The sequence below is a fragment of the Sus scrofa genome, chromosome 9 (assembly GCF_000003025.6).
Source record: "Sus scrofa isolate TJ Tabasco breed Duroc chromosome 9, Sscrofa11.1, whole genome shotgun sequence".
Taxonomy (NCBI): domain Eukaryota; kingdom Metazoa; phylum Chordata; class Mammalia; order Artiodactyla; family Suidae; genus Sus; species Sus scrofa.
In genome coordinates, this window is record NC_010451.4 from 121,283,737 (window position 1) to 121,308,100 (window position 24,364).

The following is a 24,364-nucleotide window of genomic DNA, read 5'->3' on the forward strand; positions in this document are numbered from 1 at the left end:
TGGAGTTCATTTAACAACTAAAAATAGAGTTACCATATAATCTGGCAGTCTCACTCCCCACTCCTGGGCATATATCTGGAAAAGGTGAAAACTCTAATTCAAAAAGACAGATGTTTATAGCAGCACAATTTATAATAGCCAAGACATGGACACAACCAAAGTGTCTATTTAACATATGAATGGATAAAAAAAACGTGGTATATATAAATACAGTGGAATGTTATTTAGCCATAAAAAGAATGAAACAATGCCATTTGCAGCACATGGATGGAGCTAGAGATTATCATACTAAGTGAAGTAAGTCAGATCTGTATATGTATCATACGATATCATATGGTGGTATCTAAAAAAAAAAAACCTTAAAAAATGGTGCAGATGAACTTATTTACAAAAGAGAAACAGACTCATAGATAGATAAAATAAATTTATGGTTACCAAAGGGGAAAGGATGAGAGGGATAACTTAGAAGTTTGAGATGAACAGATAAATGCTACTGTATGTAAAATGTATAAACAACAAGAACCCATTGTATAGGATAGGGAGCAATATTCAGTATTTATAATAACCTATAATGGAAAAGAATCTGAAAAAGAATTTTAGATAGATAAAATGACTTTGTTGGATACCTGAAACTAACACAATATTATGAATCAACTATACTTCAGTTAAAAAATGGTGGCTGTAAACTATATTAATAATTTAATTAATGTAATAAATATTATAAATAATGTAATTGTGGGATGGAATGAAAGAGCAAGATGTAACTAAGTACTGTCCACAGGAAATACACTGATAGTAAAAAGATACAGATTAGTTGAAAGTAAAAGATGAAAAAGATATACATATAGGAGTTCCTGTCAAACTGACTAGCACCCATGAGGACATGCGTTCGATCCCTGGCCTCGCTCACTGGGTTAAGGATATGGTGTTGCTCTGAGCTTTGGTGTAGGTCAGATCTCACGTTGCTGTGGCTATGGTGTAGGCCAGCAGCTACAGCTCCAATTAGACCCCTAGCCTAGGAAACTCCATATACTGCAGGCATGGCCCTAAAAAGACAAAAAAGAAAAAAGAGAGAAAAACATATACATTTAATAAGTGTAAAAGAACTGAGTGACTAAAAAAAAATCAGGTAAAGCAAACTTCAAGGCAAAGTGTATTATCAGAGATAAAGGGACATTTCATAAGGATAAAGTTAATCAGGAAGACACTACAGTCAAATATATGTTCACCTAATACATCATCTAAAAATGACAGAATTATGAGTTATTTCCACAATTATAGGGATCCTCTCCTTCTGGCTATCAATATAAAAAAAATGAATAAGAACATAGAAAATCTGAAAATCTGAACTATGTGCTCTACCATTTGATCTGTTTGACTTTTTTTTTGGCTGCAATTATTGGCATCCATAAATTCCCAGGCCAGGGATTGATCAAACCTGAGCCACAGCAGTGACAATACTGAGTCCTTAAACTGTAGGTCACCGAGACTTCCTGTTTCAGTTTTATATAGCACTGTACCCAACAACTGCAGAATACACATTCTATTCAAATACACTTGAAACATTTGCTGAGACAATAGAGATATATTGGCCATAGAAGAAGTCTCAACAAATTTCAAAATACTGAAATCTTACAGAAAATGTTCTTTAAGATGGTATTAAATTATAAATCAATATAAATTACCTAAGAATTAACCCTCTAGATAATTTGAAATTAAATAATACTCTTCTAAGTAACTTATTAAAGACTGAATCAAAAGGGAAATTAAAAAATATTTCCAACTGAATGATAATGAAAATATATCAAAAAATGTGAGATACAGCTAAAGCAGTAGTCAGAGGGAAATTTATAGCTCTAAAATGCCTAAATTAGAAAGAGAAGAAAGGTTTAAAATCATCATTGACCTAAAGGTCTGCCTAAGGCTAGAAAAAGAGGAGCAAAGTAAACTCAAAATAAGTAGGAGAAAAGAAATAATAAACTCAAGAATATAAATTAATAAAATAGCAGCAGTTAACAAAGCCAAATACCGATTCTTTGCAAAATACCAAAATTAATAAATCATTGGCTAGTTAAATTAGGAAAAAAGAGAGGACAGAAGTACCAATGTTAGGAAAGAGATAATGTCATTATAGAGCCTACTATAAAGACAATAAAGGAATATTATAAACAACTGTGCCTATTATTTTACAACTCAGATGTAAAATTCCTCCAAAGATACAATTTACTCAACTGAAGCAAGGTGAAATAGATAATCTGAATATAAGTACCAAATAAGTGGATTTTTGTTACTTAAAAACAAAGTGAAACAAAGGCCCATGTGGTTTCATTGATGAATTCTATCAGATTTTTAAGGAGGAAATTATGTTAATCATACATTGTTTCTTCCATAAAATAGAATGAGTTAGGGAGTATTTTCTTGGAATACATTATCCTGCTTCCAAAACTTGACATAGGGTATTACAAAAAAACCAATTTAGATCATGTTTCTCATAACATAGACTAAAAAATCTATTACAAAAATAATGACAAATTGAATCCAGCAATATGTGAACAAGAACTTTTTCCTTTTAGCAATACAGGTTGGAGAAAAGAAATAATTGTCCAAAAGGAATTATTGTAATTCACCATATTAACAGAATAAGGAAGAAAATCATGTCATTTTAGTAGATGCAGAAAAAGAATTATCATAGTTTAATATCCATTTGCAGTAAAAATTCTCAGAAAAGCAGGAATTTCCTCAGTCTGATGAAGGATATCTCTGAAAATTCTGTGCTTGTCATACCTAATGTTAAGACACTCGACACTTTCCTGCCAAAATCAGGAATAAGGCTACCATGTCCATTTGCACTGCTTGAATTCAGTGTTGCACTGGAGGTCCAGTAAATAAGAAAAGGAAATAGGAAGGCACAAAAACTTGAAGTAAAACGGTCGTTATTTGCAGAAAACATGATTGTGTACATAGAACATGCTAAACAATCCATGAAAAGTTATTAGAACTAGTAAGTGAATTTATTAAGGTCAAAGATAGAAGTCTTTAAAAATTAAATTGTATATCATATATGTTAATAATATAGATTAATATAAAAGTCTATTTCCATATGTATGCAGCAGACAATTGGAAAATGAAATTTTAAAAACTCTATTTACAATTGTGGCAACATAAGTTATTTGAAATAAGTATAACAAAAGAAACATAAGGCATCTATACTGAAAAATACTAAGCATTGCTGAGAGAAATAAGACTTAAATCGAGAACAATAACACATTCATGGGTGAGAGGACTCAGTATTGTTATTAATCTATAGATTCAGTATTCCCATTTATAATTCTTGTAGGCTCTTTGTAAATATTGACAATCCATAAATTTGTCATATGTGATAGTGCATAAGGAATTCAGTTCTTACACACTCAGCTGATTTAAAACAGAACTGCCAAAGGAATTCAGTGGGGAAAGGAAATTATTTTCAATAAATGATGCTGGAACAGTTGTTTATATAGGGAAAAAAAATGAGTCTAAACCCCAGCCTCACACTATGAACAAAAATTAGAGGTAATGTCACAGACCTAAATGAGAAAAATAAAATTATTAAAGCTTCTAGAGGAAAACTTTTTTTTTTTTTAAGGGCCACACCTGTGGCATATGGAAGTTCCCAGGCTAAGGGTCAAATCAGAGCTGCAGCTGCCAGCCTACACCACAGCCACAGCATGCCAGATCTGAGCCATGTCTGCGACCTACACCACAGCTCACGGCAACAAGGGACCCTTAACCCACTGAGTGAGGCCAGGGGTCGATCCCACAACCTCATGGTTCCTAGTTGGATTCGTTTCTGAGGCACCACAATGGGAACTCCCCAGGAAAACTTTATTTAAAGGCTGAGGATATTTAAGAGTTTCTTAGGACATGGAAAGTAATAACCATTTAAAGAAAATTGATAATGAGACTTTTAAAATTCTATTCAGGAGACTCTAAAAATTAACAGATGAGGAGGGAAGAATTGGGAGGGTGGGTATAGCATATACACACTACTGTGCAAAATAGGTGATTAAGGAGAACCTACTATATAGCACAGGAAAATCTACTCAATAGTTTGTAATAATCTATATGGGAAAAGAATGGATATATATTTGTGTGTGTGTGTGTGTGTGTATATCACATGGATATATGGATCTATATGGGTATATACACAAATATATATCCATGTATATATGTGTGTGTGTTCCATATATATATAGGTGTGTATATGTTTATAGGTATATATATGTATATATATATAGGTGTATATGGATATATATATGAATATACAGCTCCGAGCTGTGTCTGTGACCTACACCATAGCTCATGGCAATGCCAGATCCCTAACCCACTGAGCGAGGCCAGGAATCAGACCCGTGTCCTCCTGGATACTAGTCAGGTTCATTACCCCTGAACAACAACATGAACTCCAAGAATGGATAAATTTATATGTATGACTAATTCACTTTGCCGTTCATCTGAAACTAATATAATATTAAAGTCAACTATACTCTGATAAAATTTAAATAAATAATCATTGGAAAAAAATTGACCACTGGGAAAAAATTTTACAATTATATATCTGGAAAAAGGACTCATATCCAGAATAGAGAACCTTCTATAGTGCTATTACAGAAAGCCAAACAACTCCATTAAAGAAGATTTGAACATACACTTCACAAATGTAGGTGTATGAGGGATTAATAAACACAAATGATGATAAGCCTTTACATTTTTGGAGCAAGTATAAAATGGTACTTCTCTGAAAACTGTTCTGACATTTTGTTATAAAGTAAATATGTTTACTCTTTGATCCAGAACTATACTCTCAAGATATTTATCTAAGAGGAATCAAAGCTCATGTCCCCTGAAAGACTTGTACAATAATATTTTTAACAGTTTTATGCTTAATAGCCTAAATTGGAAACTACCCTATTGTTCTTTGTATGAAAATGAATAAAGAAATTGTATATTCTTTCAATGAAATACTGTTAAACTGCTGAAAGGTAAGCCAACATGGATGAATTTGAGAAATACTTGCTGCTGAACTGTAGGTTACCTTCTCTGTGACGTTCTAGAGTAGAAGCTAATAGATTAAGCTAATCTGTAGTGGAAAAGAGAATTGTTTTTTTCTGCGAAAGAACTTGCTGAGGTGATTGAAATGTTTCATATCTTAAATGTGGGTTTAGGTTACACAGTTTGAATTTGTCAAACCTAATTAATTCAGTGGTAAACGTAAGTTCTGTACATTTCACTGCATGTAAATTTTACCTTAAAAAGACTATTAACCTCAGTTAATAATGGCATGCTGACATGTTTGGGAGTAAAGAGTATTCATGTCTGAGGTCGTGTTGAAATGAATAAAAAAGATAGTTTGGTAGGTAGATGGATATATAGATGATAAAGCAAATATAGCAGAACACTAGTAATAATATAGGTAGTGGATTTTCGCTGTCCGAGTATTTCGCCCTTTCCTGTGTTTAAAATTTTTTATAAGAAAATACTAGGAAAAAATGAACAAGGAAAGAAAGATTAAAGCGAAAGTAAAAGGTATTGAAAACAGGTGGAGAAGAGGCAGCATATGAATAATAAAACCAAAGGTGGAACAGAACAAATACTGAAAACTATAATTTGAGTAAACTTATTGAAATGGAAAACTTGAAACTGTATGTTGAAGGAGCACACTGCATACCTGAGAATACTGACCCAGAATGACCAACACCAGATTACTGAACTTGAAGAAAAAAGCTAATTATCTGAGCTAGATCTAAAAGAGCAAGTGATTTATAAGGGAGACAAATTTAGGTTATAGATATTTTCCCAGCAATGTTTACAAGAAAAGGGATTTTAAAAAGTAAGGTATTTCAACAGAAAGTAAAAAGTAACATATTTCATGGGAAGAAAATATGAGCCAAGGATTTTATGGCTAGCAAAATTGAATTTCAGCTATGCAGAGCTAGGCAAGCTATTACTGCCATACAAGAATTCAAGAACCGTTGTTCCCATGAGCTTTTCTCACGAAGTTTACTGAAGAATGAACTTCAAATAATCAAAATCACTAGAGAAACATCAACAAAAAGAACTGACAGTGAGTGCCACTTAGAAAACTAAGACTAAATGAAGGTTAGAAAGAAGAGAACATAGTATATGATGGCTGTTACTCTGACAATGTAAAGGACCATCATGCAAAATGGTAGAAAGAGAAAGGATGAACATAGGTAAAAAATGTTCATTGCTTTTATTAATTATACTGGTAATGGCAATAACAGTACTGTTTTTCTGAGACTTGTATATTGAGGTATAGAACATAGTAGTAATTATGGGGTAAATGGGCGTAATTATGAGGTAATTTAAATTGTATGTACAAGGGTATTCTAATTGCGTAAAATTGAACCTGGATCATCTTATCATCCCAGACCAGCAAGGAAACTATTAAAGACTAGGTTCAGCTCAGGAGGACTTAGGAATCCATGTGAAGTGGTTTTTCAGGTTTCATTAAGGATAACAATTGCAGTGGTTTGAAGCCCATCAAATGTGTTTAATTCCTTGAGTTCATATGATACTAAAATCTAATTGGTTATCATGGAAGATGATAGAGAACCATTTCATTTTCTTGGAAAATGGTAAAGAAAAGAGAAAGAGTCAATCACTTATTCTGGCTTTCCTAAATGAACTAGTAAGAAATGAGGGGAGCATATTCGCCACAAAATTTTTTCCAATAAAGTGATAAAAAAGAATCTGTGGAATTAGAACATCACTATGCTAAAACTCTCAGTAAAATAGTAGATCAGGCATTGACCAATAATGGCTCCCAACAAGATCAAGAAAGAGACAACCAGACTTTATTTGTGCCTCTTTTTAGAATATGGCATCACCAATAGGCTTGTCCAAGTGGAGGAACTTCTAACTGGCCTAGCAGTTTATGGTGAGGGATTATAAGTCTCTTGGTTTGTATAATACTTGTTTGGAAGCAAACATTTATTATAATGCCTGAGTTCACTCACCCTTACAATTTTAGTTTGGCCAAATCCAAATTAAAAGTATTGTCCATGGGCATCTGATATGTTATATTCCTGTTTTGTTTGTTATTGTTTTGGTGACAGGTAATTTTTAAAGAGCCACTTTCACCCAAAAAACTGGGCTTCTTAAATGTGACAGAGCTTGTTGGATCTCTTAGTGACATTCTTCATGTTGAGTTCAGGGAAGGAGAACAAGACTTGCTGGTGTTTGATGCTGATAGGAAGCCTCTGCCACCTGGTGAGTTTATAGTATAAGTAAAGCTGGTTTTTAGTTGTTTCTGGAAGGACAAGGGGGAAAAAAAAGCACTGATTATGTAATAGTCTTTTTGTGTGTGTGTGTCTTTTTAGGGCCGCACTGTGGCACATAAAGTTTCCCAGGCTAGTGAGGTTCCGCTGGCCTACACCACTGCCTCAGCAATGCCAGATCTGAGCCACATCTGCGACCTACACCATAACTCACGGCAATGCCAGAAGTAAACTTAAGAAACTCTGATGGTCTTTATTAATAATACAGCAGCCTTATTACAACACCTATCACCAGAATGGAGGTCATTATATACAAAACATCTTCAAGGCCAGTGTGTGAGCTGTGTGATTGATGTGGTTACAGTACAACCATTGTCCAGATTTGGATAATTCTGAAAAAATAAGTTTTCTGAAATAGTATTCTGATGGGAAACACTCAATAGTTTAGTGGTTCTTTGGCTGTTTAGGAATACGTGGAGGTTCTTAGAAATACTTGAAGGTTCCTGATAAGTGGGTGTGCATTGGGACTCAGCAGTTGTACTTTTTTAAAACATTTTGTTTTGTGATAATTTTAGGTTAATAGAAAAGTTGCAAAGATAGTACAGTGTTCCCATATGCCCTTTATCCAGATGCCCCTAATATTGATATCTCACATAACCATGATATGTTTATCAAAACTAAGAAATTATCATTGGTACATCACTTTTAACTAACTTAGGGTTTTATTCCGGTTTTACTAGTTTTGTTCCTTTTCTGTTTTTGTCCCATTGCATTTAGGGCTCTGGTTTTTGTTTTTGTTTGGCTTCGTTTTTTTTTTTTTTTTTCTTTTGAGGTTTTTATTGATGTTATTGTAGATTCACTTGTAGTTATTAAGAATGAATACAGAGAGATCCCATGTATTCTTTCCTCAGTTCACTTAATGGTAACATTTTGCCAAACTGTAATACAGTGTGGTACTTGTATTTTTATAAATTTCAACAAGTACCTATGGTGGACAGATTTTTATTTTCTTGGTGTTTTTTTTTTTAATAAAATGTGAATGTATCTTTGTTGATTTTTTTGGATTATTAAAACAATATTCATTCTAAAGAAATTCCAGTAGCACAGATGAGTAAAAAGTTGAAAATGAACATTTTTCATTTCACTCCCTCAAAAAATGCCATTAGAATTTTTTATAGCTTTCCAGATTTTAAAAAAAATGTGTATGTGAGCCTAACTACACTTTTAAAGAATTACAAAAGCAGTATTTGCTTGTTTAAACAATTCCAATAATGCAGAAGTAGTAACTAGTAGTAATAGTTTTAGTGTTTTTTTTTTCTGGATCTTTTCTAATTATTTATCATATGTATAATTTTTTTCCACAAAGCATCATTGTATATAAATCCTTGCTTTTTATACTTTGTAGAGATATTTTTCCATATCCGCATATACAAGTTTATTTCCTCCTTTTTAACTGTATATGTAATTGTTTTATGTAACTGTATTAGAATTCATCTAGACAGTCTCACATCAGTGGACATATAGAGTATCCATTTTTTTCCGTTAGAAAAAAAACACAGAGATAAACATTCTTATACCTACATCTTGTACAGTTATTTATTTCTTTAGGAGTCATCATAGTTTTTATGTTTGTCTGGGGTCTTTTTTATGTCAGCCTCTTATGGTCATACACATGTAAATTTGAACAAAATGTGTGATTTGTTTGGGAATTCCCTAAAACTTAAGGCATCATATTATGGAATATTAAGTAGTTACATGTATTGTATATTGTAACAGTGAAGGTTCATAGCTAAAGTTGAACAAGAAATAAATTGAAATCAGGATGTTGAAAAATAAAACCTTTCACCAAAGTTTAAAAAACTTTATCAGACTTACCTTCTCCCCACACCATGAATGATTTAAGATTTGTTTCCACCTGGACCTCTCCTTATATCTCTCATACTGAAAGATTTACAGAGAAGTTCATATCTCTCATCTTTATTATCTGCCCAGGGCCTAGTACATAGAATGTATTAGTAACAGTTTACAAATTATGTATATGTATACATACATATATGTATATAGGCTGCTGTATTGCTCATTTCAGATGGAGCTGCTTCATCAGTCAGAAATTCATGTTTAGTTCATTCAGACGAGAAAATAGAAGCCAAAGCTTCTGTGTCCAGTCCCCCTAGAAATTCACTGTCTACTGCTGTTATCAAGGAGACAACATGGGATTGCCCTTCAAAAAACCAGAGAGAGCCAGAACAGAAGATTTTTAAGAAGCCTAATCTTGTGGTAAAGCCTTTACAGCTGGTGAGTAGGGTTTAACGACTGTGTGCACTGGAGATTCAGTATTATGGAAAGTAATTGAATGTTTCTTTAAAATAAACTTCTGTTTGAGAAAAGTCTTATTTCTAGATCTGTAATTTCATAAAAGAGATCGTACCTTTGATCTGAAGTCATCTTATGCAGCATTTATTCTGATTTCCAGTCTTTTTTAGAACTAATGTTCCTTGAGTCTCATTTCAGAGTTTTCAGATGGCTTTAAGGATTGGACACTTGGCTTGGGATGACACTGCTCTGTTGTGTTTCAGTAGCTTAGAGACCCTCCAGGCCTTGGAGGGAAGAATTGAGGAGCTTTGTTGTAGCTGTCTGTCTCAGCACTGCTGCAGGTCACCCCTGTACCTAGCCTCAGTTATTGGGTGATTTTTTTTTTCCTCCTTCATTATATATCCACAGAGACTTCTCCCTTTTTGTGTTTTCATTCCCTATTACTTATTTTGTCATTGTTAAGGAATTAATTGCTAACTTTTCTTCCATTCTGCTCTTTACATCTGGCTTTTGGTTTGAATTTCTCTAATAATTAGTGATGTTGAGCATTTTTTTCATGTGCCTGTTGGCCATCCTTATGTCTTCTTTGGAGAAATGTCTACTTAGGTCTTCTGCCCATTTTTTCAATTGGGTTGTTTGTTTGTTTTTTTGCTGTTGAGTTGTATGAGTTGTTTGTATATTTTGGAGATTAAGCTCTTATGGGTTGCATTGTTTGCAACTGTTTTCTCCTATTCCATAGGTTGTCTTTTTGGGTTTTTTTGTTTTGTTTTGTTTTTATGGCTACCTTTGCTGTGCAAATGCTTTTAAGTTTGCTTAGGTCCCATTGGTTTATTTTTGTTTTGATTTTTATTGCCTTGGGAGACTGACCTAAGAAAAGAAACACTTGTATGGTTGATGTCAGAGCATGTTTTGCCTATATTCTCTTCTAGGAGTTTTATGGAGTCTTGTCTTATGTTTAAATCTTTAAGCCTTTTGAGGTTTTGTTTTTTTTTTTTTTTTTTTTTGTGCGTGGTATGAGGGTGCGTTCCAGTTTCATTGATTTACATGCAGCTGTCCAGTTTTCCCAGCACCCCTTGCTGAAGAGACTGTCTTTGTCCCATTTTATATTCTTGCCTCCTTTGTTGAAGATTAATTGACCATAGGAGTCTGGGTTTATTTCTGGGTTCTCTATTCTGTTCCATTGGTCTGTATATATGTTTTGGTACCAGTACCACACTGTCTTGATGACTGTGGCTTTGTAATATTGCCTGAAGTCTGGGAGAGTTATGCCACCTGCTTGGTTTTTGTTCCTCAGGATTGCTTTGGCAATTCTGGGTCTTTTATGGTTCCACGTAAAATTTTGGATTGTTTGTTCTAGTTCTGTGAAGAATGTCGTGGGATTGCATTGAATCTGTAGATGGCTTTGGGTAGTACGGCCATTTTAAGAATATTAATTCTTCCAATCCAGGAGCATGGACTATCTTTCCGTTTCTTTGCATCCTCTTTAATTTCCTTGATTAATGTTTTATAGTTCTCAGCATATAAGTGTTTCACCTCCTTGGTCAGGTTTATTCCTAGGTATTTGATTTTTTGGGGGTGTGATTTTAAAAGGTATTATACTTTTATATTCCTTTTCTCATATTTCATTGTTATATAGAAATGCAACTGATTTCTGAATATTAATCTTGTATCCTGTTACTTTGCTGAATTCATTGATCAGTTTGAGTAGTTTTTGTGTGGAGTCCTTAGGGTTTCTGTATCATGTCATCTGTATCATGTCATCTGCATAGCATGACAATTTTACCTCTTCTTTTCCAATTTGGACACTCTTTATTTCTTTTGTCTAATTGCTGTGGCTAGGATTTTCAATACTATGTTGAATAAAAGTGGTAAGAGTGGGCATCCTTATCTTGTTCCAGATTTAAGTGGGAAGGCTTTTCACCTTTTCTCCATTGAGTATTATATTTTTTGTGGGTTTGTCATAGATGGCTTTGATTATTTTAAGGTATGTTTCCTCTATACACACTTTGCTATCATGTTTGCTATCAGTTTTTATCATGAATGTTTTTTTTAATTGAAATATAGTTGATTTACAATGTCATGTTAATTCAAGGTGGGTGTAAAGCAAAGTGATTACTATATTTTTTTCAGATTCTTTTCCATTCTAAGTCATTACGAAATATTGAGTATAGTTTCCTGTGATATATAATATGTTCTTGTTGGTTATTTTATATATAATAAAGAGTGTATGTTAGAATTTTCATTTTTCTAATTTGCCAGGGGATTCTGTTAAAGGTGGCCCATGAAATATACCTGAAGAAACATTGTCATAGAGTTTGAAATGTCACCCAAATATTTATAGTGGTTTCTTTGGTTTTTTCTTTTTCTTGACTTGTAGCAAGTAGAAATTAACAAATCACAGCTCTGCTTGGCAATGGCAAATCATGATATCCCACCAGATGCTGTAAAGGACAAGAAATTATGCAGACTGCCACCATTAGATACCAGTACTCTCGTGGGGGTCTTTGTGGAGTATATCATCTCTCCTAGTCAATTCTACATCCGAATCTATAGCAGGGATTCATCAGAGTTACTTGAAGACATGATGATTGAAATGCGGTAGGAGTCCATTGTTTTCAATGTATTTATCTATTTCTTTCTAAATCAGTTCTCAAACATTTTGGTCTCAGGACTCTTAAAGATTAAGGCCCAAGAGAGCTTTTGTTTATTAATATTTATTGTATAGAGATTAAAGCTGCAAGAATTAAAAAATACTATTAAAATAATAGTAAATTGTTTATCTGAATATAGATAACATTTTAATGAAAAATAACTGTTTTGTGAAAATTAGAAGAGTGCATTGTTACATTGTTGCTGATCTCTTTCATATCTAACTTAGAAGAAAATTGGATTTCCATATCTGCTTCTGTCTTTTAATTTCTTGAGATACATTATTTTGGTGGGAGCATATGAAAACATCTGGCCTCACACACATAATGTAGTTGGGAAAAGGAGTATTTTAATAGACTTTTCAGAAAATTGTGACTACTCTTTGGTAGTATACCAAAACTTGACAAGTGGTAATTTCTTTTTTTTTTCTTTTTACGACTGCACCTGTGGCATGTTGAAGTTCTTGGGCCAGGGGTTGAATTGGAGCTGCAGCTGCTGGTCTACACCACAGCCACAGCAACATCGAATCTGAGGCCACATCTGCGACCTATGTTGCAGCTGGCAGCAGCAATGCCAGATCCTCAACCCACTAAGCGAGGTTAGGGACTTTCTAAGTGTAGACTCAGTGGAACTGGCCCTGAATTTTACCACCATCTAAGATTTTAAAACATCATGCATTGGTCTTTTGGAAAATACTGGTTCACTGAGTTATATATATCTTCCAATGTTGACATGTTTCATCACACGGTATATTTTTAAAAATCACATTCATTAATATCATCGCTGATCTCAAAAAAATTATTAAGTATTAGGAAGCCGTCAAGCTCATGGTGCTGGATGCAACTTTTTTCCAAAAATCCTAATTTTCATTTGGAGGCTTTGAATTTTGTCATTGACAGTAAGTTCTGTGTTCTCCTGGAAATGACAAGCTCACTTCGTTTTTGAGAAAATACTATGTCATATACCCAAATTTGAATAAATGTAATTTGTGAGTGGACCTTTCAAGCAAAAATAATGTTTAAGAAAAGTGTCTAGTTCATCTTACTAATAAAAATAATGCTACACACTCATGTACACACGCACGCGCGCACACACACACACACACACACAGAGCAACTACTTTAGTTTGCAGCTGAAATGCACAAGTGCTTTTCCTTAAGGCAACTTGGGAAGTATTTTACTTGTACTTCTATTTTTGTTACAGAGAATATTTAAAAAGTCATCACTTAGTAGTTGAGATTTAATAAGCTTAATAACTTTTATTGCTTTATCAAGGACATTCTTAAGTGAAATGGGTCTCTTTCTTTTCTTTTTTATTTACTGGGAATGCATGGCAGTGAAAAATAAATGATTAGTGCAGTTTGATGGAGTACATTTGCCTTTATTTAGCAAAAAGCCACCTGGAATTTATTTTTCAGCAGTGAAAAATAAATGAGTACTAGTGCAGATTGACGGAGTACATTTGCCTTTATTTAGCGAAAGCCACCTGGAATTTCACCCTTGCTTTTACACCATCAGTGCAAATGTTATCACAGTGAAGAGAGCACATAACTATTTTCATAATACTGAAGTATTAAAGTAGCTTCTATCTTATGCACTTTTTGAGAGGATGTAGGGTTCCAGGAGTCTTTGAGCTACACTTAGGGAACTACTGCTCTAAATTATCTTTGCTCTTCTGAAATATGATGTCCTTTTTTAGTAAACCCATGTAAAATGTTTATCTTCTCAGTCTCTTTAGATTTATTCATGAACAACAATGTCTAATTTTTACATTGGTGTCACATATAAGAATGACTTATTTTGTAGCTCTCCAAAAGCATTCCATGGTTTTTTCCTAAGTTTACTACATTATATGGTCATCTCCCACTCAAGAACTCCTGGCAGAATGTTATGTAGTAGTCACTTAGAAAGTTTCTATTTGAAGAAGTTTGCTGATAAAGAGAAGGGATTTGGATAAGAGAAAGAAAATTAATTGGTTTAATAATAAGCATTGCCAAATCAGAAAAGGTGAGGATTTTTTTCTTTGCTTTTTGCTGAGACTTTCCTATCCTTGGTACATCAAAAACAAATGATCTTTAATTTTTCCTACCCCTGTGGGTTTCTCTATATTGTGGAATTCTTCAGGCGCTGTTACTCTAATCAGCTGGTTTCTGATCGATATGCCATGCCAGAGTATTTTATCCGACCAGGACACCTCTGCTGTGTAAGGATTTCTGAGGATAAATGGTGGTATCGGGTCATTGTCCATCGAATTCTTGGGAAACAGGAAGTTGAAGTGTTCTACCCAGACTTTGGAAATATTGGAACTGTTCAGAAGAGCTCCCTGAGGTTCCTTAAGTAAGTTAATAAATTTTATAAGGAACTAAGTTTTGAACCATAATGCTAAAGTTCTATGGTATTAGGATCTCTCTTCCTTTTCTCCTTCATCCCTCCCTCCTTTTCACCCTTCTTTCTTCTCAGTGCAGATTTGGCAAAATGGTCACTTAGTTTCACAATTGAATATAATCTCTTGCATCTTCACATGACTGTGAATCTGAATGGACAGATTCCATAAAACTAAATTTTAATTTCTACTAAGAAAATGGTTCTTTGGGTCATGCTAAGAGGTGAATTTATATAGCATGAAGGTTGAACTGTTCCTCCCTGGTTTTCAAAGACTGCTACATTTTACAAGTTTATTTCTTAGATTGCTTTAAAGTGTAAGACATTAATTTTAAAATGCAACAATAAAATACACTGAAATGGTGTAAAAAGCTTAAAGAGTGGATAAGAGATTACATAAAATGCAGTTTTAAAATATGATTAAACATCCATATTTGATTATCTGTTGCAGGTTCTGCTATACAAAGCTTCCGGCTCAGGCTATCCCTTGTTCTTTGGCTTGGGTGAGACCAGTAGAGGTATGTTTGTGTGTTCTCAGTTTAATAAGCAAACATTTGATGCCAAGAATAATTCTAGATTTTCAGGATACAAACATATATAAAACATGGAGTGAGCCCTCAAAGAAATCGTTGTAGATAGCATGTGTTTTGCCTTTATTCTCTTCTAGGAGTTTTATGGAGTCTTGTCTTATGTTTAAATCTTTAAGCCTTTTGAGGTTTTGTTTTTTTTTTTTTTTGTGCGTGGTATGAGGGTGCGTTCCAGTTTCATTGATTTACATGCAGCTGTCCAGTTTTCCCAGCACCCCTTGCTGAAGAGACTGTCTTTGTCCCATTTTATATTCTTGCCTCCTTTGTTGAAGATTAATTGACCATAGGAGTCTGGGTTTATTTCTGGGTTCTCTATTCTGTTCCATTGGTCTGTATATATGTTTTGGTACCAGTACCACACTGTCTTGATGACTGTGGCTTTGTAATATTGCCTGAAGTCTGGGAGAGTTATGCCACCTGCTTGGTTTTTGTTCCTCAGGATTGCTTTGGCAATTCTGGGTCTTTTATGGTTCCACGTAAAATTTTGGATTGTTTGTTCTAGTTCTGTGAAGAATGTCGTGGGTAATTTGATAGGGATTGCATTGAATCTGTAGATGGCTTTGGGTAGTACGGCCATTTTAAGAATATTAATTCTTCCAATCCAGGAACATGGACTATCTTTCTGTTTCTTTGCATCCTCTTTAATTTCCTTGATTAATGTTTTGTGGTTCTTATCTCCTTGGTCAGGTTTATTCCCAGGTATTTGGTTTTTTTTTGGTGAATTTTAAAAGATATTGTATTTTTGTATTCCTTTTCTAGTATTTCAAGATACATGTTTTTTTAAAGAATCTTCTCATGACATCATTGTGGGAGATGATTGGAGTGGGATGGAACAGGAGGCATTTCCATCATATAGATACATTTGTTTATGTAGTTATAATTATGCACATAATTTTGTTTTTCACTCAGAACTCTTAGACATGCCATGCATATTTATTATACTATATTTGCCTGTTTAACCTAAACCTAAGAGTTGCTTGCATATACACATGGATTATCCCTTTAAATTGTTTTTGTCAGAAAAGCACAATAAAGAAGAAAGAAAAGGAAAAAACGTAATTTATAATTCCCCACTTAGATACATTCAGTTTAGAAATTTGGTGTGAGTTTCTTCCAGTTTAGTTTATTGGATATTGGAGATGAGGGTTTTGGAGGGTTTTGTAATAGTAATGTAATAGTAATCACATTATTTTATATTCCATTTTTCTACTCATCATTATAACAAATATATTTGTATGTCATAGTTCTCAATTTTAATATGTTCATAGTAATCCGTAAGGTAAGTGAGTATTATAGCCTGTTTAACTGTCCCTTTATTGTTAGACTAATTCAGTCTGCTTCTGATTTTTATTATCAATAATGTATGGAAAGTATGTATTTTGTGCAAGTCAGTACCGAGTATTGTTTTTTAGGGTGCGTTTTAGCCCTGACTAGGTTTCTTTTTATAGCTTCCATCAGAAAGGTCAGGAATAAATTTGTAACCTACTTACAGCCAATGTCCGTTACTCTCATATTAGCCAAATGGCTTCCATTTTTGGTTCTTTTTGTTGTTTCCTTCACAAATTGCTTCTGGACTTAGGGCTTTTGCCCTGGCTGATCACTAAAATAGCTTATTCAAAGAATTGTCATGATTGGATCCTTCTTGTTCAGATTTAAGCCCAACTGTCATTTCCCCAAGAAGGACTTCTTTGACCAGCCAATTTAAGATGTGCCCTTCCTCTTCAGTTATTCTCTGTCACTTTGTTTTACTTGCTAACATCAGCTGGTATTATCTTAATTGTTTGATCATATACAACATCGTAAGTTCCTGAGCCCAAGGATATTGTCTGTCTTGTTTACCACTTTATCTCCAGTGCCTAGATCAATGTTTGGTCCATAGTAAGTGCTCAATAATTTTTTTTTGACTGAATGAATGTATCTCTCTTTATTTCTTTATCTTTTTTCTGGTTTCAAAAATAGTTAATACACTTGGTAATGGTAGAGTAGCAATAGAGTGGCACAATGGGACTAATAGTCTTAAACACAAAATCCAAAGCAGGCAGAAAAAGAGAAGTCTACCCTTGGATGTCAAATTGCAGTAAGAAAGATTAGGAGTTTTTCAGCTTCTTTCTTGAGGTCATGCCCCAGTCTGCAATCTTGCTGGATTGAAACGTTAGAGGACATTGTTGGGGGCTAGCAGAACAGCTAAAAGTTAGGGGGTAATACTTGAAGGAAGGGGCCATAGGGTGGGTGCATTCCAAAATTAAGGTATGGATACAGTCTGCCAAAATCCTTAGATGACAGCTAAACTTTTCAAGCTCTGGGAAGAACCTAGTGGCCTTAGTGAAAGATCACTGGCTTACCTGTTCTTTCTTCTTCTCACCTTGCATGCCTTAGTTTGAAGAGATTTTTAAATTATTCCACTGTGTTATTTAAGTGATGACTCTAGGAAATAAAACATATGTGAATAGCAGTGCAAGGACGTTAGAACACTAACTCCTTTAATGTCCTCTTCTGATTTTTGTTTTGTAATCAATGCTACTATTTTTAACCTCTCAAGGAATTGACTGTATAAAATAATAATAATGTCCATTTAGGTATAGTTAACATATTTCTCAGTTTCTTAGTTGTTCTTCTCACTACTCAAACCTTCTGTCTGGGGACATTTTCTATTTGAACTGTATTATTTAGGATTTCATTTTGTGAGAGAGTTTACTGACGGCAGACTTGGTTATGCTTACCTGAAAATATAATTTTGTACTTCTTCTTTTTTTTTTTTTTTGTCTTTTGTCTTTTTAGGGCTGCACCTTTGGGATATGGAGGTTCCCAGGCTAGGGGTCCAATCGGAGCCGTTGCCGCCAGCCTACGCTAGAGCCACAGCAACGCCAGATCCGAACCATGTCTGCGACTTACACCACATCTCACAGCAATGCCAGATCCTCAACCCACTGAGCGAGGCTAGGGATCAAACCTGCAACCTCATGGTTCCTAGTCAGATTTGTTTCCACTGCGCCATGAGGGGAACTCCTGTACTTTTTTTTTTTTTTGTCTTATTTTGCCATTTGTAGGGCCACTCTCACGGCATATGGAGGTTCACAGGCTAGGGATCGAATCGGAGCTGTAGCCCCTGGCCTACACCAGAACCACAGCAACACAGGATCCGAGCCTCTTCGGTAGCCTACGCCACAGCTCACAGCAATGCCAGATCCTTAACCCACTGAGCAAGGCCAGAGATTGAACCCGCAACCTCATGGTTCCTACTCGGATTCGCTAACCACTGAGCCACAACAGGAACTCCTCCTGTCCTTGTTCTTAAAAGATATATTCAGTAGGTGTAGAATTCTAGGTTGGCAGTTAATATCTTCAGCCAATTGAAGAAATCATTACACTGGCTTCTGGTTTCCCTTATTATATTTAAGTCAGCTATCCATTAATGGATGTTCCTCTGGAGGCAATGTCCTTTTTTTCTGTGGCTGTTTTTAATTTTTTTAGCTGTTTTTATGATTCCATATTTTTCTCTTGTGTTCTTCAGATATTTTTAAAAACAGAATACGTTTTTATTTTATAGATATTTACTCTTTGTATAAAAGACCTTTTCACTTATCTAGGAGATTTTTTTAAAGAATGCTACGTTTTTAACTATTTCAAAATCAAAATCATATTAAAATTACCTGCTAATGAAATTGAAACTTGAACATTTTCTCTTTAGAAAACAAAGCTCCTTATTATTGAGGTAACATTGATTTATAAATTACATAAGTTTCATGTGTATAGCATTTTATTTCTGCTTCTATATACCCTACCACATGCTCACTGCCAAAGATTTGTTCTCCATTTGTCATCAGACAGTTGACCCCCTTCAGTCATTTTGTCCTGCTCCTTTCCCCTTCCCCTGTGGTGGCCACTACTGTGTTCTCTCTATGTCTGTTTCTGTTTGTTTTGTTTTAATTTTGTTTCTGTCTGTTTATTTTTTTTATATTCCACATGAGTGAAATAATATGGTATTTGCCTCTCTCTGACTTATTTTTAGGTAGCATAAAACACTCAAGGTCCACTTACATTGTAGAAGACATCATCTTCTTAGATAGCTGAGCAGTATTCCGTTATATATGTACCACATCTTTTTTATCCATTTATTTGTTGATGGACAGTTAGGTTGTTTCCCTGTCTTGGCTATTGTAAATAATGCCACAGTGAACATGGGGGTGCAGATGTCTTTTTGGATTTGTGTTTTCATATTCTTTGGATAAATACCCAGAAGTGGGATAGCTGGATCACATGGTAGTTCTATTTGTAATTTTTTGAGGATTTCCATACTGTCTCTGATAGTGGCTGCACCAATTTACATTCCCAACAAAAGTGTATGAGGATTGTTTTCTCCACACGCTCACCAACACTTGTTAGTTCTTGCTTTTTTGATAATAGCCATTCTGACAGGTACAAAGGGATATCTTACAGTATTTTTCTTTTTGGCTGCCCCATGGTATATGGAGTTCTGGGGCCAGAGATCAGATCCAAGCCTCAGTTGTGATCTAAGCCACAGCTGTGGCAATGCTGGATCCCCATCTCTGCAAATGAATTTTCCAATTTTCTTTGGCTCGTCCTTATATTTTCTAGTTCCTTTCTAAAGTAATCTCCATTACTCTTTATATCTGCTCTTAATTTCTTCATATTCACCCTTAATTCCCAGTATTTTCACTATTTCCCTCTTGAACTCAGTGTCTTTTAGACTGCAGAGATCTCTTTCATTGTTTACTGCTCTGTTATTTTAACTGGAAATGGTTCCTGTGCTTCTTCATTTCATTTATATTTTTCTTTTCCTGTGATTTAGGGAAGCTAACTACTGTAATCTTGGAGGGCTCTTTCTATGCAAGAGTGCCCCTCTGTATTTTGTGGGGGGTTGCTATTGAGTTTTGGAATGGGAGTTTGGATATTTGCTGTCTCGTTCTTTGGTGTGAGGAGGCTGTTATCCCCTTGAGTGTGTTTCCAGGGAGAGGGAGGCAATGGCAGGGCTAGTAGTCAGTGCCTGGTTGCTGGGCTTTTCACGGTAGCAAGGACCTGCAGGAAGGTGGCACAGGCTACTCCCAGTTGCAGGGCCCTGGGAAGTGGTAATGAGCCTCAGGCAGATTTAGATGGTGCCTGGAGCACTTGGCAGTGGCAGGGTGTGTGAGTTCCCAGGGGGAGAAAGCAACAACAGGCATTGTTTGGTCACAACGCCTTCCCCTGAGGTACTTTCTGAGGTGATTGGGGCCACAGATGTTGCCCGTTCGTGGACCCCTGGTGGCGGTGGCCCACTTCTGGAGTCAGAGATAACTGTGGTGGTTCGCCCCTGCCACCTGTATGCCATGCAAGAAGCACCTTGTCCCACTTAGCCCATGTAGGAAGTGCTGCACAGGCTGCTACTAGTTGCAGGCTCCTGGAAGTGACAGCGATTGGATATGTGTGGGCACTGCCCAGAGCATTTGGCAGTGGTGGCAACAGGGCAGGTGTGTTCCCAGGAGAGTGAGAGCAACAACGGGTGGTGCTCGGTTGCAGGGCCCTCATTTGTGCCAACCTCTGAGGTGACTGAGTTCACAGGTGGGGCCTGCTCACAGACCTCTAGTGGTGCAGGCCACGCCCTGCTCTGGTTTCTGAGATGCCTGCTGTGGTGTAACCTCGCAGACTATAGATCACACAAGAGGCTCCACGTCGTGCTTAGCCCCCTGCTGCCCTTAGCCCTCACAAGAGGTGCCCAGCCACCCAGGGCCCACACAAGAGGCACCCAGTCTCCTGTAGCCAGAGCAAGGGAGAGAGATTCCTATTGCGGTCCTCCCCTCCTCCTCTCACTCTCCCCAGCAGTAGCACCTGGCTTCTTCTGCAGGCCCACATCTCCTCCTGGGTTCCCTCGGCTGTGGTGTTCTGCTCCCCAGCCTGTGGCACACCCCTTCTTAGCCCCTCAAGCTTCCCCCACATAGCCAACCCTAGTCTGCTCCCTGGAACTGACCTCCGGAGCCTGAGTCTCAGCACCCAGCCCCCGCCCGAGCGGCTCAGGCTCTGCTGTCTGGGTGATGGCGCAGATGATCTGTGTGGCTCTCACTTTGCGCTGCTTTTCTCAGGACTTGGAGATCCCCCTGTCTCAGTTTATCTCCCTGTAGGTTAGGTGGCTTCCCGGGGTGTGTTTTCCTTTTCTCTTTAACTGCTCCCTCTCGTGAATGCTAGTCCTGTCCTAATTCCTTTTCTCCCTCTTTTTCCTTTTGTTCTACCCAGTTATGTGGAGGGTTTCTTCCCCTTTTTGAAGGTTTAAGTTCTTCTGCTAGCATTCAGTAGATGTTCTGTGCGAATCATTCTACATGTAGTTGTATTTTTTTGATGTGTTTGTGGGAGAAGGTGAGCTTGATGTCTTACTCCTTCTCCAGCTTGATCCTTCCCTCTCTCCCTGACGTCTTGATCCTTTCTTTGTCATTCACTTTTGACAATTTTAATATTAGGTCTTGGAGGATGTCTTTTTGCATAGAGGTAATGAGGTGTTCACTTGGCTTTGTGAGCCTTCATATCCAGTTTCTTCCCCACGTTTGTATTATTTGAATAATCTGTTGTCTTCTCCCTCTCTTCTCCTTCTGCCATACCCATTATCCTAACGTTGCCTTTCCTAAAAGAGTTGGATAGCTTTTGTAGGATTTTCGCATTTTTAAATATCTTCTCTTTCCTCTCCTGCTTATGTCATTGCTAGATTTCTGTCTTCAACATCACTGACTCTCTCTTCCATACGGTCTGCTCTTGTCCCTGTGCTTTCTAATGCATCCTTCATCTCATTTACTGAGTTCTTCTGTTTGTTTTTTTTCTAGATTTCATTCTCTTTAGTAAAGTTCCTTCTGTTCATTAATTTTATTCCTGAGCTCATTAAACTGCCTTTTTGAGTTAAAAAAAAATTTTTTTTATTCTTAAGGTGGTACCCATGGCATATGAAGGTTCCCAGGCTAGGGGTCAAATCAGAGGTACAGTGGCCAGCCTACACCACAGCCACAGCAATGCAGGATCCAAGCCAAGTCTGCGCCCTACACCATAGCTCATGGCAATGCTGGATCCTTAACCCACTGAGTGAGGCCAGGGATTGAACCTACAACCTCATGATTCCTAGTTGGATTCATTTCTCCTGTGCCATGATGGGAACTCTTTGAGGTTTTGTTTGTTTGTTTGTTTGTTTAGCTTGGTTGACTTTCTTTACAACAGATGTTTTGAAATTCTGTCAGTTGAATCACAATATTCTGTCTTTGGTTTCTGGAGAATTGTCATTTTCTTTTTGTGATGTAGGGTTGCTATAGTGCTTCATGTTGCTTGATGATGAATTTTTCCTCTGCCAGCACATTTGATGTTAAATGGGAGTTCCTGTTGTGACTCAATAGGTTAAGAAACCAACCCATGAGGATGTGGGTTCAATCCCTGGCATTGCTCAGTGGGTTAAGGATCCAGCATTGCTGCAAGCTGTGGCACAGGCTACAGATGCAGGTCAGATCTGGCATTGCTATGGCCATGACATAGACCAGCAGCTGCAGCTCTGGTTTGACTGCTAGTCCAAGAACTTCATATGCTGCAGGTGTAGCCTTAAAAAGGAAAAAAAAAAGATGTTAAATAACAGGTTAGGAGTTAGAGTCCTTTGTTTTTTGTTTTCTGGTAGGTGGTGCCGCACACATTTTTTGTTTCTTTTTCGTGAGCTGCCACTGGTTATATTCGAGTGGCAGTTTCCCACCTCCATCTTTTCTGTAAGTGGTGTGGCTCCATGCCTTCGTTGCTGCTTTCTGTGCCACTATGGGCATTGCTGCCTTGCTTCTTCCAGATTTGCTGTGGTCACCAGGCTGGTGGGCTCTTTCCTTGCCTCTGGGATCCCCTGAGTCACAGGATCTGCTTTTGGAGGTGGGGCATTAGTGGTGGGAGTCATGGGCACCTCAGAAGCTGGAAGGGCAGGGACCCAGGCCCTTCCCCCACTGCTTACCAGTTACCTGTGGCCATGGGTGCCAAGTGTGGTCAGGTGGCCAGAGTTGTGTCACCGCCTTCCCTGCTGCTACTGGGTTCTCTGAAACTGTGGGCTCCACCACCTCCTTCAGGGCCAGGATTGTAGGCCCTGACTGTGCGGTTCCCTCGCCTCTTCTCTGTGCTCCAGTTTGCTTACCTTTGGATGTACAGATGTGTGTATTTCTCCAGGGCCCTATTGTGTGGGTCAGAGACACCTTTATTGAGTTATAGATGTCTCACTGGATATAGGTGAAAGGGGAGAGATGAAGGTAGTTTTTCTACTCTACTTTGTTTCTGAAGTCTGAAAAACATATTCTTCACTTTTAATGTGTTTATTCTCATTTGTCCTACTTTGTTGTTCACTGGACTTCTTTTTATCTGTACTTTGTTATATCTGGCTTTGTTATATCTGGCTAATTCCCAGCCATTTATTTCTTCAACTATGATGTTTTCCCTGTATTAATATTTATATTCCCCCTGTCTCTGTTCCTGCCTCTCTTTTTCTGGCACCATAATTAAACACATGTGAAATCTTCTGAATTTACCTTCTATATTTTTTAACCGCTCTTCTGTATTTTATGTATTTCTGTCTTCCCATATTGCATTCTGGGTAATTTTTCTAAATCATCTTCCATTTCACTGATTTACTCTTGAAAATACCTAACCTACTATTGAATTAACCCTATTAGGGTTTTAATTTTGATAATTATATTTTTACTTTCTAAAAGTTCTCTTGGTTCTTTAATTCTGCTAGATCAGTTCTTAATAGACTGTACATCTCTGCAGAAGCTTTAAAATTATTTTCATTTTTTTCTTTATTTTTACTTTAAGCATAGCAAGTTCAATTGTTTCATAATTCATCTAGAAATTCAAATACATAAAGTTTTTGTTTTGTGTTATTTTGTTTCTCTTTGTTCTTACATGTGATTAATTTTCTCTTTAAGTGCTTTTTATCATTGCCTATGTACTGCTCATTGACTTTTAAAAATTTTTGTAAGAATATCTGAACACAGATTAAGATTGCCTATCACAGAGTTCCTATCGTGGCACAGCAGAAATGAATCCAACTAGGAACCATGAGGTTGCGGGTTCGATCCCTGGCCTCACTCAGTGGGTTAAGGATCCGGTGTTGCTCTGAGCCATAGTGTAGGTCACAGACTCTGCTTGGATCTGGTGTTGCTGTTG

At 36.5% G+C, this 24,364-nt stretch overlaps 1 protein-coding gene across 1 annotated transcript in view; it reads left to right on the forward strand.

The window, feature by feature from the left end:
* TDRD5 (tudor domain containing 5) overlaps nt 1-24,364 on the forward strand; it is a 92,260-nt gene that overhangs the window by 38,657 nt on the left and 29,239 nt on the right. Inside the window, 5 exon segments of the mRNA XM_021063742.1 lie at nt 7,119-7,272; nt 9,367-9,575; nt 11,971-12,191; nt 14,367-14,579; nt 15,076-15,142. Of these exon segments, the coding sequence (XP_020919401.1) occupies nt 7,119-7,272; nt 9,367-9,575; nt 11,971-12,191; nt 14,367-14,579; nt 15,076-15,142 (864 nt within the window).